This window comes from Salmo salar, chromosome ssa04 (assembly GCF_905237065.1).
Source record: "Salmo salar chromosome ssa04, Ssal_v3.1, whole genome shotgun sequence".
Lineage (NCBI taxonomy): Eukaryota > Metazoa > Chordata > Actinopteri > Salmoniformes > Salmonidae > Salmo > Salmo salar.
Window position 1 is genome coordinate 56,212,207 of NC_059445.1, and position 14,021 is coordinate 56,226,227.

General features: G+C 43.4%; 2 protein-coding genes across 4 annotated transcripts; one reads left to right on the forward strand and one right to left on the reverse strand.

Annotated features, from left to right (window-relative positions):
• Positions 1 to 3,690: 3,690 nt before the first annotated feature.
• Positions 3,691 to 5,867, reverse strand: LOC106603523 (uncharacterized). The gene is made up of 3 exons (XM_014197330.2): positions 5,479 to 5,867; positions 4,468 to 4,769; positions 3,691 to 4,333 (listed from the first exon to the last, which is right to left on the reverse strand). The coding sequence occupies exons 1-3, from the start codon at positions 5,609 to 5,611 to the stop codon at positions 3,986 to 3,988; spliced, it is 783 nt and encodes a 260-aa protein (XP_014052805.1). The 5' UTR covers positions 5,612 to 5,867; the 3' UTR covers positions 3,691 to 3,985.
• Positions 5,868 to 6,009: 142 nt separating this feature from the next.
• On the forward strand, positions 6,010 to 12,855 carry LOC106603522 (E3 ubiquitin-protein ligase RNFT1). 3 transcript variants are annotated; one of them, XM_014197327.2, is made up of 10 exons: positions 6,010 to 6,208; positions 6,359 to 6,450; positions 6,949 to 7,412; positions 7,513 to 7,589; positions 7,689 to 7,789; positions 8,778 to 8,931; positions 10,605 to 10,763; positions 10,913 to 10,978; positions 11,163 to 11,264; positions 11,451 to 12,855. In XM_014197327.2, exons 2-10 carry the CDS (start codon positions 6,422 to 6,424, stop codon positions 11,583 to 11,585), a joined length of 1,287 nt encoding a protein of 428 aa, XP_014052802.1. In that variant the 5' UTR covers positions 6,010 to 6,208; positions 6,359 to 6,421; the 3' UTR covers positions 11,586 to 12,855. The 3 variants fall into 3 exon arrangements, with proteins under 3 accessions (XP_014052802.1, XP_014052803.1, XP_045573075.1); XM_045717119.1 differs by having other exon boundaries at positions 6,029 to 6,208; positions 6,359 to 6,445; XM_014197328.2 differs by lacking the exon at positions 6,359 to 6,450 and having other exon boundaries at positions 6,024 to 6,208.
• Positions 12,856 to 14,021: the final 1,166 nt, after the last annotated feature.

Genomic DNA, 14,021 nt, shown 5'->3' on the forward strand with positions numbered 1-14,021 from the left:
GGGGCAGCCCGTCAAGAAGTCCAGGATCCAGTTGCAGAGGGAGGTGTTTAGTCCCAGGGTCCTGAGCTTTGAGGGCACTATGGTGTTGAACCCTGTGCTGTAGTCAATGAACAGCATTCTCACATAGATGTTCCTTTTGTCCAGGTGGGAAAGGACAGTGTGGAGTGCAATAGAGGTTGCATCATCAGTGGATCTGTTGGGGCGGTATGCAAATTGTAGTGGGTCTAGGGTTTCTGGGATAATGGTGTTGATGTGAGCCATGACCAGCGTTTCAAAGCATTTCATGGCTACAGACGTGAGTGCTATGGGTCGGTAGTAATTTAGGCAGGTTACCTTAGTGTTCTTGGGGTCAGGGACTATGGTGGTCTGCTTGAAACATGTTGGTATTACAGACTCAGTCAGGGAGAGGTTGAAAATGTCAGTGAAGGCACTTGCTAGTTGGTCAGCACATGCTCGGAGTACACGTCCTGATAATCCGTCTGGCCCTACCGACATAGTGAATGTTGACCTGTTTAAAGGTCTTACTCACATCTGCTGCGGAGAGCGTGACGACACAGTCGTCTGGAACAGCTGATGCTCTCATGCATGTTTCAGTGTTACTTGCCTTGAAGCGAGCATAGAAGTTATTTAGCTCGTTTGGTAGGCTTGTGTCACTGAGCAGCTCTCGGCTGTGCTTCCCTTTGTAGTGTGGAATAGTTTGTAAGCCCTGCCACATCCAACGAGCGTCGGAGCCGGTGTAGTACGATTCGATTGTAGTCCTGTATTGACGCTTTGCCTGTTTGATGGTTCATCGGAGGGCAAAGCGGGACTTCTTATAAGCTTCCGGGTTAGAGTCCCGCCCCTTGAAAGTAGCAGCTCTAGCATTTAGCTCAGTGCGAATGTTGCCTGTAATCCATGGCTTCTGGTTGGGGTATGTACGTACAGTCATTGTGGGGACGACGTCCTCGATGCACTTATTGATAAAGCCAATGACTGATGTGGTTTACTCCTCAATGCCATCGGAAGAATCCCGGAACATATCCAGTCTGTGCTAGGAAAACAGTCCTGTAGTTTAGCATCTGCTTCATCTGACCACTTTTTTTATAGACCCGAGTCACTGGTGCGTCCTGCTTTCATTTTAGCTTGTTAGCAGGAATCAGGAGGATAGAATTATGGTCAGATTTGCCAAATGGAGGGCAAGGGAGAGCTCCGTGCGTGGAGAAAAGATGGTCTAGAATTTAACATGCTGATTATAAATGAGGTAAAACTGATTTAAGTTTCCCTGCGTTAAAGTCCCCAGCCACTAGGAGCACCGCCTCTGGATGAGTGTTTTCCTGTTTACTTATGGCGGTATACACCTCATTGAGTGCGGTTTTAGTGCCAGCATCGGTCTGTGGTGGTATGTAGACAGCTACGAAAAATACAGATGAAAAAACTCTAGGTAAATAGTGTGGTCTACAGCTTATCATGCGATACTCTACCTCAGGCGAGCAAAACCGAGACTTCCTTAGATATTGTGCACCAGCTGTTGTTTACTTACAGTTGAAGTCGGAAGTTTACATACACCTTTGCCAAATACATTTAAACTCAGTTTTTCACAATTCCTGAAATTTAATCCTAGTAAAAATTCCCTGATTTAGGTCAGTTAGGATCACCACTTTATTGAAAGAATGTGAAATGTCAGAATAATAGTAGAGAGAATGATTTATTTCAGCTTTTATTTCTTTCATCACATTCCCAGTGGGTCAGAAGTTTACATACACGCAATTAGTATTTGGTAGCATTGCCTTTAAATTGTTTAACTTGGGTCAAATGTTTCAGGTACCCTTCCACAAGCTTCCCACAATAAGTTGGGTGAATTTTGGCCCATAGCTCCTGACAGAGCTGGTGTAACTGAGTCAGGTTTGTAGGCCTCCTTGCTCGCACACACTTTTTCAGTTCTGCCCACAAATTTTCTATAGGTTTGAGGTCAGGGCTTTGTGATGGCCACTCCAATACCTTGCCTTTGTTGTCCTTAAGCCATTTTGCCACAACTTTGGAAGTATGCTTGGGGTCATTGTCCATTTGGAAGACCCATTTGCAACCAAGCTTTAACTTCCTGACTGATGTCTTGAGATGTTGCTTCAATATATCCACATAATTGTCCTCCTCATGATGCCATCTATTTTGTGAAGTACACCAGTCCCTCCTGCAGCAAAGCACCCCCACAACATGATGCTGCCACCCCCATACTTCACGGTTGGGATGGTGTTCTTCGGCTTGCAAGCCTCCCCCTTTTTCCTCCAAACATAACAATGGTCATTATGGCCAAACAGTTCTATTTTTGTTTCATCAGACCAGAGGACATTTCTCCAAAAAGTACAATCTTTGTCCCTATGTGCAGTTGCAAACCGTTGTCTGGCTTTTTGTGGCGGTTTTGAAGCAGAGGCTTCTTCCTTGCTGAGCGGCCTTTCAGGTTATGTCGATATAGGACTCGTTTTACTGTGGATATAGACACTTTTGTACCTGTTACCTCCAGCATCTTCACAAGGTCCTTTGCTGTTGTTTTGGGATTGATTTGCACTTTTCGCACCAAAGTACGTTCATCTTTGGGAGACAGAACGCGTCTCCTTCCTGAGCGGGATATGACAGCTGCGTGGTCCCATGGTGTTTATACTTGCGTACTATTGTTTGTACAGATGAACGTGGTACCTTCAGGCATTTGGAAATTGCTCCCAAGGATGAACCAAACTTGTGGAGGTCTTGGCTGGTTTCTTTTGATTTCCCCATGATGTCAAGCAAAGAGGCATTGAGTTTGAAGGTAGGCCTTGAAATATATCCACATATACACATTGTCACGCTCTGACCTAAGAGAGCTGTGTTTTCTCTGTTTAGCTAGGCCAGGGTGTGATAGAAAACAAAACATAGGTGGGTGGGCATTCTATGTTTTGGCCGGGTATGGTTTCCAATCAGAGGCAGGTGTCTATTGTTGTCTCTGATTAGAAGCCATACTTAGGCAGCCTGTTTTTCCTTTGTTTTTTGTGGGTAGTTGTTTTCCGTTTTGTTCATATACCAGACGGAACTGTTGGCTGTCGTTTTTGTTTTGTTTGTTTAAGTGTCGTCATTAAAAGAAATATGAGCACTTTACACGCTGCGCCTTGGTCCCCTTCATACGACCCTTGTTACAGAACTACCCACCATGACTGGATCAAGCGGTGTGCCCTAGCAGAGATGGACACCTGGTCACACATGGAATGGATGGAGAGGAGAAACTGGACTTGGGGGCAAGTCATTGACAGATATCGGAGCCTACCGGGGAAGAACGAGAGGCAGCCCCCCACACGGGTAGTTTGGCTGGGCCAGGGGTGGGCCTTGAGCCAACTCCCCGTGCTTATTGTGGTGAGCATGTGCCTGCCTCTCGCACTCTCTCTCCGGTACGCCTCCATAATCCAGTACGTCCAGTGCCTGCTCCTCGCGCTCTCCCTCCAGTGCGCCTCCAGAATCCAGGAAGTCCTGTGCCTGCTTCCCACACTCTCCCTCCAGTTTGCCTCAATAGCCCAGTAAGGCCGGTGCCTGCTTTGAGCACTCGGTCCTCAGTGCGTCTCCCCAGTCCGGTGAGACCGGTTCCAGTTCCCCTGCTCGCCTCCCTACCTCTGCGGAAGCACAGTTCCCGCTCAGCCCAGTCAAAACTGTTCGCTGCTCTGGCACCCCAATGGTGGAACAAGCTCCCTCACAACGCTCCCTAATCTTTCTAACCCCCCCCAAAAAGATATAGATGTACTATTGTAAAGTGGTTGTTCCACTGGATATCATAAGGTGAATGCACCAATTTGTAAGTCGCTCTGGATAAGAGCGTCTGCTAAATGACTTAAATGTAAATGTAATGGCAGCCATCCCCTCTGGCGCCCATCTTTAAACTGGCTTTCCCATTGAAGACATCATCCAAAGAATCACAGCCCTTCCCCATGACAGGACACTAGATCTCCAACAGCTCCTTGGATTTCAGCACTCTGATAGCCATGGCTCTTCAACACTGACAACAGTGGCTCTGTGGTCCACAGAGTATTAAGTCTTCCAGCCACTGGGAGGCCATCAGCTCATTATCTTTCCTGTACCGTGTGGCTACATTCCCGTGGAACCTGGGATACAGATGCTCCTGGAAAAACTTACCAGGGTTGGTGGATTCCCTGACAGGGACCTTTGTGGCTGAGCTTGCAGTACCTCGAAGCTTCCTTAAGTCATGCCACAAGTGTGAGGCACTCTGCTCCTTTGGGATCTGTTCCAAAACAGTTGACTGGGTTGGGTCAAGTTTCACAATTTCATTGTAGAAGGACAGGCACTTCTGGCAGTTGTAATTGATATGCTCTCCATGTGGCTGGGAAAGAGTAGAGAATCTATATTAAGTTATTATATGGAGTTAGAAAGCATTGAACAGAAGAGACACACATCAGTTTAAATAGATTAAAATGGTACAGGCACAAATAAATATTCCTTTCAGTCCAATTTTACCTGGGTGCTACTGGCTGTGATATTATTTGTTGGTTCAGTATTAACACAGAGCAGACTCCCCATAGGCAGATTCAGGTGTCTCAGGCTCCTATTCAATTCCTCCTGTGCGTGGAATGCAGTAGTGGGATGCAGGGATGGACATTCTGGATGCTTTTCTGCATATTGGTCACTGGCCTTATGGTGTGTGAAGTCAATGCTGTTTAACCTCATTGGCTCAAGGTTCCTCCAAGTCCCAACATTCCATTGTCGCTGCTCATCTGTGCAGGCTATGCCAGTTAGCCACTGGACACTGCATTCTGCACCTGTGATAGAACGTTTGTTACAAAAAAAGACATTCAGAAAAAAATCCCATTATTAACAATTGTGTGACTGAGGACTATGTGATCAACTTAATCAAAACACATGCAAGTTTCATCATAAACGTGCCTTGCTATTGTTCCCAATGAGATGAGACCACTTTTACTTACCATACTTTAGGCATTACCCCCAACCACAAGGATATTTTACAAACCGTATTCACACAGAAAAACAATAACACTAAAGAAATACATGTGATGCTAACATGTTTAAATAAATGTTATACCCTACTTACCTGGACTCCATAAACTTACATTGCTTCACCAACATGTGACTTGACAGGATACTTACAGATTCCCCACATTAATAAGGCAGTTCTGTTGATCATGACATTCTCAATTCAACTTTCATCCAACAAAACGTTTGGTCTAACTGCTATGTTAAGCCTGACTATTTTATCATTCTGTGTCTAGATAAGGCAGTATTGCGCACTTTCATCTGTAAAAGGAATGAAAAAAAATGACAATAAACATCAATTACAAGACCAAGTAATGTGAATATTGATCATAGATATCATCTGAGAACTCTATCATAACGTTAGCCTATTGGTTATAGAAACTGTCACCACAACACATGTAAACTGCTTGTATGCTGTAATCGCTTATGTTAAGTAATGTTAGACATAGAAATGCAAGTGACTGCTTATTTTCCTACCTTCCACAAAATTAAGGCTGCATGCCTTTCCAATGTCAGCAATGCACGCGCATCCAGCCGTCTCTACTGATCCGTTGTTGGAAAGGTACCCAAGCAGTGTGGTAAGAGCTGCTTGATTGGCTGGCCTGAACATCTGCCTTCAAAAATACCAATCCTTTTCCCATCCTGGTGAAGAAGAACTCGGCCCACCTTACCACTGTGGAGGTACTGATAGGCCTCTGTATTCTTGTAATTTTTCATAGTGGAACCATCCACTCCCAAGGAGAGCACGACGTAATTAAAAATGTCCCCATACGTAATTTCAGGCAATTTTATCAATTAATCATGGACGGATGGGCTATGGTTATCATCCGACCTCCGAATAGCCATGTGTGTGTTCCCAAATGTGAGCCATGTTTTGTTTTTGTTTATTTGTTCAGACGTGTTAATGATGTGCGTTTTTATATTATTAGCTAGCGTTGACGGAAGTTGTGAAACAGAAACACGAACACAATCGAGTCAGAATGGAACTGGGTCAAGTGGGCGGGGCTACATAGAGCGAATAATGGCACAGATATAAAGATGAGTCCTCTATCTATCTCTATGCTCCCAAACGATAGGATTATGGTTTAACTTGCGAATTAGGTTTCTTTTGGATTGTTTCTTTTATTTTCGTTCAATTTGGGGTTTTGGACAGATTATTAGATGGAGAACGGTGGCTTGTCATGAAACTCCAGACTCAGTATGACAGGTATTTTAAGCCTTTCTGCTTGCATTGCTAAAGAAACGTTATAACAACGTTAGCCTAGCTAGCTGCTAACGTTAGCCGTTTGGCAAAGATCTCTCACCCGAAATCTAACAGTACAGTAGTTAGCTAACTGCCATCTCTATCATGTTCCAGGTGGCTCATTCATCCCCCCTCCTCTCCCATGCAGAACCTATTCCCCAGGTCGTTGTTGTAAATATGTGTTTTCAGTCTACTTACCTGGTAAAGTAAGGGTACTTTTTTTTTTAAATCATGTAATCAGTGCCAACACGGTCAACAACCTCTTAATGACATTTATATTTGTCAAAAAGCTGTCAATTGTAATGTTGATCTGACAGCTTGCCACAGTTAACGACAGTTAATGTTAGCTAGCTGTTTTGCTAGCTACTAATGTACGTTAGCTAGGTAACTGTCACTCCCTAAATGTAAATAAAAGAGAAAACAGTTGCTAGAGAGACCAAATACAAAAGTGTGTATTGATATATATATATTGATGAAAACAACGTCCTGAATCTGACTGTCATTTAGCCAGCCAAAGTAACATTACTAGGCTGCATCACAATATTTGTTTATGCTGTCAACAACCTGTAAGTTACTGTAGCTAGGCCTAGCTAGCGAACTTCGCTTGAAAAAGTTTGCTATATTGTTAGCTGACATCTGCACATTTATAACCACACGGCATCTCATCTTTCCTCCTTAACCTCTTAACGATGTATTTGTTGAAGGAGTGATTCCAAAAGAACGTTGAAATCGAGGGAATCCCCAACTGTGATGCAGCCTAACTCCAGTGAGCTGGGTGCCCATCAGGCAGGACATGGTTTGTCTCTGACGCTACTGACCAGGACACCAGCAGGGGCTACTGGGGGCTCTGCTGTCCCGGAGACTAGTGGAGAGGTCCGGGTACCTATCCTCTCCAGCGGGCCCTGGGAGTCATGTAGAGGAGGGGCGTCATCCCGTAGGTCCAGAGTCAGTTCCAGAACCAGTTCCCACAGCCACTCTCATTCACATGGTGGGGGACACCAGCACTCCCACAGTGAGCCCAGTGAGGCGGACCCGGCTGATGCTGATCTGGAGTCAGGGGAGCCCAGCACCTCATTCTTGGAGCTGCGCTACCTCTTCCGCTGGGTTCAGAAGAGTCTTCCTTTCATAATCATCCTTTGTGCTAAACTGGTCATCCAACATGCCCTAGGTAAGTGTCGGGTAACAATAACATAGCTATACAGTCAGGAACAACTTTTTATTTATCTCAAGTTAGTTTGAAAGAAATATCATTCATGACATTGTTGCAGGTCTAGCTGTTGGAGTTGGCTTATTTACAACTTTTCTTTATGTGAATAAGAACATTCAAACCCAAGTCTTTCTTCTGGTAAGTCACTAACAGTAACACTATTTCTTCATTCATTTCTACTTCAGTGTTTAAACACTATTCAAACCTCTGAATATGATCCTTCATGTATCTCCTCAGGATCGTCGGTCAAAGATAGAGTGCGTATGGCTGCTCCTCTTCCTGGCGTCCTCCACACTCCTGCTTTACTACACTTTTCTCACTGAGACACTTTACTATTGGTAAGACACTTCGGTTTCCCCTTACTGCACTTACCAGAGCAGACCTGGGCCCAACTTCCCGATAACAATGAAATATTTTTACAAGTGTTTTTAAGTGATGCATCTTTCCTACAAAGGCCGAAGATGCAACATGTGATTCCCGAGAACGTTCGCTAAATGCGTCGTTGAGGCCTGTGTCGATACTGATAGGACCGAAGGAAAGGCAGCGCTGCACTTGGATCAGCTTTCTCCATTCAAATCTTACCTTAACGTTCAAATTTTTCCACAATACTGATGACGGATCAGCTCCTAGAAAGATATTATCACCTTTGACTGCCAATATTGAGGCGGCTTATTCTAATGCACTACAATAATGCACTAAATCAAGATTTGCCGCCACAATGCGCACATGTTGTTACACATCATGAAATGAGGCAAAAATGTAACATTAGCCTCCAATTAGCTAAATAGAACTCAACATTTTAAATTATATAGGCCTGTAGCATATACCGTAAGCTATTCATCTTTTAATTCAATCATCTGTTTTCATTTGAAGCATCTTTTTATCCTTCGATATTGGCAACTTTGTATTTGTAGTCAACTTTGTTGTGAAGTTATCGGTGGTCACAGAGAGACAGATAAACATATTGATTCTATGTTTAGTGGAGGTCTTCTGTGTATAAAGTGACGTGGTAAGGAAAAAACTAATCTAACGAAGCACAGCTGTTCTATAACAAGATTTTTCAAGTGCAACTTTAACAATTCTTTTGGGAAACAGCTCAGAGATTTAACAATGCTGCTACTGAAGTTCTAACGATGAACTTAGCCTTAAGATGCTTTTGGGAAACCGGGCCCAGAGCAGAAAACTGAATACAATAGAATAGGAAAACCTTATTGGATACACAATGTGGACATTTGCGGTTGACATAATGACATAATACACAAAAGAAACCAACATTAAAATCATCAGGAGCATAATATGTAATCCACATCTTTCCCTCGTCCTCAGCCTCATCTTCCTAAACCCAGCTGTTGAGCCCCTAGGTTTCTGGGAGGTCCTATGGGTGGTGGGCGTCACCAACTTCACACTCAAGTTCCTCATCATGGGGTTTAAGTGCCTTATCCTACTGCTGCCCTCTAACCTGGTGACCTACAGAGCCCAGGTAACGAAGAAATACAATACAGCTTTATTGATCCACTATACAACTGTTAATTTTTCTGTCACAGATGGAAGGATGCTCTCTCCAGTTGTGTGACTACAAGTAGGCTATGCTCATTGTCTCTTGTCATATACAGGTGACAGATGGCTCTAGTCTCCACTATGAAGAACTGAAATAGAAATTGCAGCACTTCGGAAAGTATTCAGACCCCTTCCCGTTTTCCAAATTTTGTTACGTTACAGCCTAATTCTAAAATGGAATAAATGAAACATTTCCCTCATCAATCTACACACAATACCCCATAATGACAAAGCAAAAACAGTTTTTTTCTGGAATACCTTATTTACGTAAATATTCAGACCCTTAAATATGAGGCTCGAAATTGAACTCAGGTGCATCCTGTTCCATTGATCAGTGCAAAAACCAAGCCATGAGGTTGAAGGAATTATCCGTAGAGCTCTGAGACAGGATTGTGTCAAGTTACAGATCTGGGGAAGGGTACCAAAAAAAGTCTGCAGCATTGAAGGTCCCCAAGAACACAGTGCCCTCCATCATTCTTAAATGGAAGAAGTTTGGAACCACCAAGACTCTTCCTAGAGCTGGCCGTCTGACCAAACTGAGCAATCAGGGGAGAAGGGCCTTGGTCAGGGAGGTGACCAAGAACCCGATGGAGCTCTGTCAGAGTGACCAGAGTTCCTCTGTGGAGATGGGGGAACCTTCCAGAAGAACAACCATCTTTGCAGCACTCCACCAATCAGGCCTTTATGGTAGAGTGGCCGGACTGAAGCCACTTCTCAGTAAAAGGCATGATGGCCCACATGGATTTTGCCAAAAGGCACCTAAAGGACTCTCAGACCATGAGAAACAAGATTCTCTGGTCTGATGAAGGCAAGATTGAACTCTTTGGCCTGAATGTCAAGTGTCACGTCTGGAAGAAACCTGGCACCATCCCTACGGTGAAGCATGGTGGTGGAAGCATCATACTGTAGGGATGTTTTTCAGCGGCAGAGACTGGGAGACGATGAATGGAGCAAAGTACAGAGAGATCCTTGATGAACACCTGCTCCAGAGTGCTCCAGACCTCCGACTGGGGTGAAGTTTCACCTTCCAACAGGACAACAACCCTAAGCACACATCCAAGACAACGCAGGAGTGGCTTCGGGACAAGTCTCTGAATGTCCTTGAGTGGCCCAGTCATAGCCCGGACTTGAACCTGATTGAACATCTCTGGAGAGACCTGAAAATAGCTGTGCAGCGACACTCCCATTCAACCTGACAGAGCTTGAGAGGATCTGCAGAGAAGAATGGGAGAAACTCCCAAAATACAGGTGTGCTAAGCTTGTAGCATCATACCCAAGAAGACTCGAGGCTGTAATCGCTGCCAAAGGTGCTTCAATGATGTAAAGAGTCCGAATACTTATGTAAATGTGATATTTCCGTTTTTTACTAGAATTTCAAAAAAAGTTTTTGCTTTGTCATTATGGGGTATTGTGTGTAGATAGATAAGGGGGAAAGGAATTCATCAATTTTTAGAATAAAGCTTTAACATAGCAAAATGCGGAAAAAGTCAAGGGGTCTGAATACTTTCCGAATTAACTGTAGGTTCTACCAGCATTTTGGGGGCCCAAAAGGTATGGAGAGAAAGCATTCATCTATGCCTTTCTGTCTGTCCCCAGGGACGGTGGTACATGCTGACTGAAGAGGTGGGCCAGGTGTACCAGGCTGTGGCTCCCACCCCCCTATGGTTCCGCTACCTGGTCACCTACCAGGAAGTGGATGGAAATACTGGCCTCACCCTGGGAGTTCTGCTGGCTTTGGTCTACTTCATACTCAAGGTGACTGACCTTATTACTGCATCACACTGCATTTATCAAAGATGTATGCTTTGAAGTGGCTACTTAGTAGTGGAAATTCTGAAAACGGCTACCTTGTATTTTTTTCACCTTTGTTTTAAATTTACTAAACGCTTACTTTTTAAATGTAGCTTTTAGGATTGTATGGACAGTGGGGGTCTTTCCAGAAAACTGTGAGGATATTTCTCAGTGGCGAGGTACAGTACTTTAAATACATCAACATGTTAACTGTTTCCTTAGTGGTGGTATGTGGGCTGACTGACAAGTGACTACTGTCTTGAACAGTCTTGCTCATGTGTAGATCATGTGAGTAATAGCTACACTTGTAAGGAGTTTGGATGACTTTGTGGGTTGTAAATATGCGTTGTTCCTCCTCCTCAGCACACGGGGGCAGCAGCCACCAGGAGCCAGTGCAGTGAGGCTGGGGCCATCTGTCCTATCTGTCAGGCAGAGTACAGAGACCCAAGGGCCCTCCTGTGTCAGGTGAGATACACCACTCATCCATGAGACGGCAAACACTCATATTACTGACTTTTCTTTACTCCTCTATGTAGTTACACATACTAGTTTGATTTCAATATTCCAGCCACACAAGGGGATACTCATTGTTCCTTTTGATTCTGCACATGGTTGGATAAAGAATGCCTGTTTATTCTCTCTCAACAACAGCACATTTTTTGTGACGAGTGCATTGCTCTCTGGTTCAACCGGGAGAAGATGTGTCCACTCTGCCGCACGGCCATCACAGACAAGGTCCACAAGTGGAGGGATGGGGCCACGTCACCTTACCTCCAAATCTACTGAGAGAAGGAGACAATGGAGGAAAGAAGTGGAGACTCTTGGACACTGTTTGCGATGCGTGAATGACAGTTGTATTGACAGCAATACTCCACTCATCATTGGCTTGTGAAGCTGATGACCACACTGTTCCTCCATTCATTAAGGGCTGTGCCTACTACTGGCCAACGTCAGGAAGGGCGCATAATATTTGCAATAGGATTGGGATGCATTCAGCACCTTGGCATGTTACTGCTGCAACTGTAACTCCCTCTCCGACTCACTTTTCTACACGACTGACGGTAGTTATCTCTCTGCATGCCCTCTATAGTGCTGTTTTTAGTTCCTTTTTCTTTTCAAACATTTATATTTTTTTTTAGCATGATGTGGAAATATTCATGTTTTCACAGCCAGCCTAAAAACAACTGACCAGACAGCCTCTTTCTTTATTAGACAGAGCTGTCAGGGAATAGCCTGTTACCACATGTGTGTTTGCCATTGACCATAGGAGTTGGCAAGACAGCACAAACTGACCTTGCACCAGGCTAGTCCGGGAATACCTGGGGGTTTCTTCTACTTGTAAATAGGGGTGGCTTCATGAGAGGAATATGTTAGAATATAGAAGTATTTTAATCAGATTTATTATATCACTCCCTCCTAAATCATACCAAATTAAAATGTTTTGATCTATGTTTGGTAGATACCTGGTCTTTCAAACACTTTTCTCTTTGAGTGGCAAAGAATCCAGGGTGCTGCAAAGGGGATGCCATTCTGTCTCTGATACAGGCACTCAGGCTAGTAGTGGTTAAAGAACAAAATGTACTCAACACATTGAGAAACAGTAACAAACACCAAGGTTGCTATTTAAGAAGTTCTTCATTTTGGGGATTTTTTTCTTTTCAAATGAAGTCAGATTTTTTTTAAACATGTTTTGTTTTCCAGATGACAAATATGAGATTGAGATTTGGTTTGATCCATAAATTATTTTTCTAAAGCGACGACGGTTACATACTTTTTGAAAACCAAAGAGTGGGAGAATACATTTATTTTATTATCATATTTAACTATGTAGTGAAATTATTTCTTTTCTTGCATAAAGTCATTCAACAAATGAAATATATACAATTTCTTTTCAATTATAGCCTAGAATTCTAATTGGCTCTGGGCGTTTACATTTACACATGATATAATACACAATGTTTAAGCTTATGAACCAACTTTGTCTTTGTTATTTACAACCCATTCATCATTAAAATGAAGTGTGCAGATGTCTGAGGGACACACAGAAAAGCATCAATCTAGCCTGTCCCTGTTCACATACTGTTCTCAAGGAATTCACAGTAACATGAAACATATGTACCGTATTATCTAATGTTCCATTAGGACTGCCATAGAAGTGAACTGAAAGCATATATACTGAACAAAATATAAACACAACCTGGTAAGTGTTGGTTTCATGAGCTGAAATAAAAGATCACAGAAACGTTCCATACACTCAAAAAGCTTATTTCACTCACATTTTGTGCACAAATTTGTTTACATCATTTCTCCTTTACCAAAATAATCCATCCACCTGACAGGTGTGTCATATCAACATGCAGATTAAACAGAATGTTCATTACACAGATGCTCCCTGTGCTGGGGACAATAAAAGGCCACTCTAAAATGTGCTGTTTTGTCACACAACACAATGCCACAGATGTCTCAAGTTTTGAGGGCATGCTGACTGCAGGATTATCCACCAAAGCTGTTGCCAGAGAATTTAGTGTTCATTTCTACCATAAACGGCCTCCAACGTCGTTTTAGAGAATTTGGAAGTACATCCAACCGGCCTCACAACCACAGATCACGTGTAACCATGCCAGCCCAGGACCTCCACATCCGGTTTCATCTGAGACCAGCCACTCGGACAGCTGATGAGTATTTCTGTCTGTAATAAAGTCCTTTCTGATTGGCTGGTTCTATGCCCTCCCAGGCTCACACATGGCTGCGCCCCTGCCCAATCATGATAAACCCATAGATTAGGGCCTAATTTATTTATTTCAATTGACTGATTTCCTTATATGAACAGTAATTTAGTAAAATTGTTGATATTGTTGCATTTATTCAACAGTTGGGTGAGTTCACATCTATTTAGGTAGTGACAGTCATTTTAGTTTGGATGTTCTTAAACAACCATGTTTCCTGTGCTTAGCTCTTTGAGGCACTGCAGCCAATTACTAGGCTTGGGTCAAGGCAACCTAGGGCCAGGTTTCAATCTGTACCGCAGAAGATCCATGTTGTAGCATGGTTGACATGTAAAGGTAATTTCCGATTCAGCTGACATCTGCAGTGCAATGTAAATGAAGAATTTCAGGCTATTTATTCAAGATTTCCCATGACAATTACAACTTTCACTTAAGAAAAATGTCAGAAGACACAGCTGGATATTTAGCACAACTGGATGGCCACAATCACACTTAC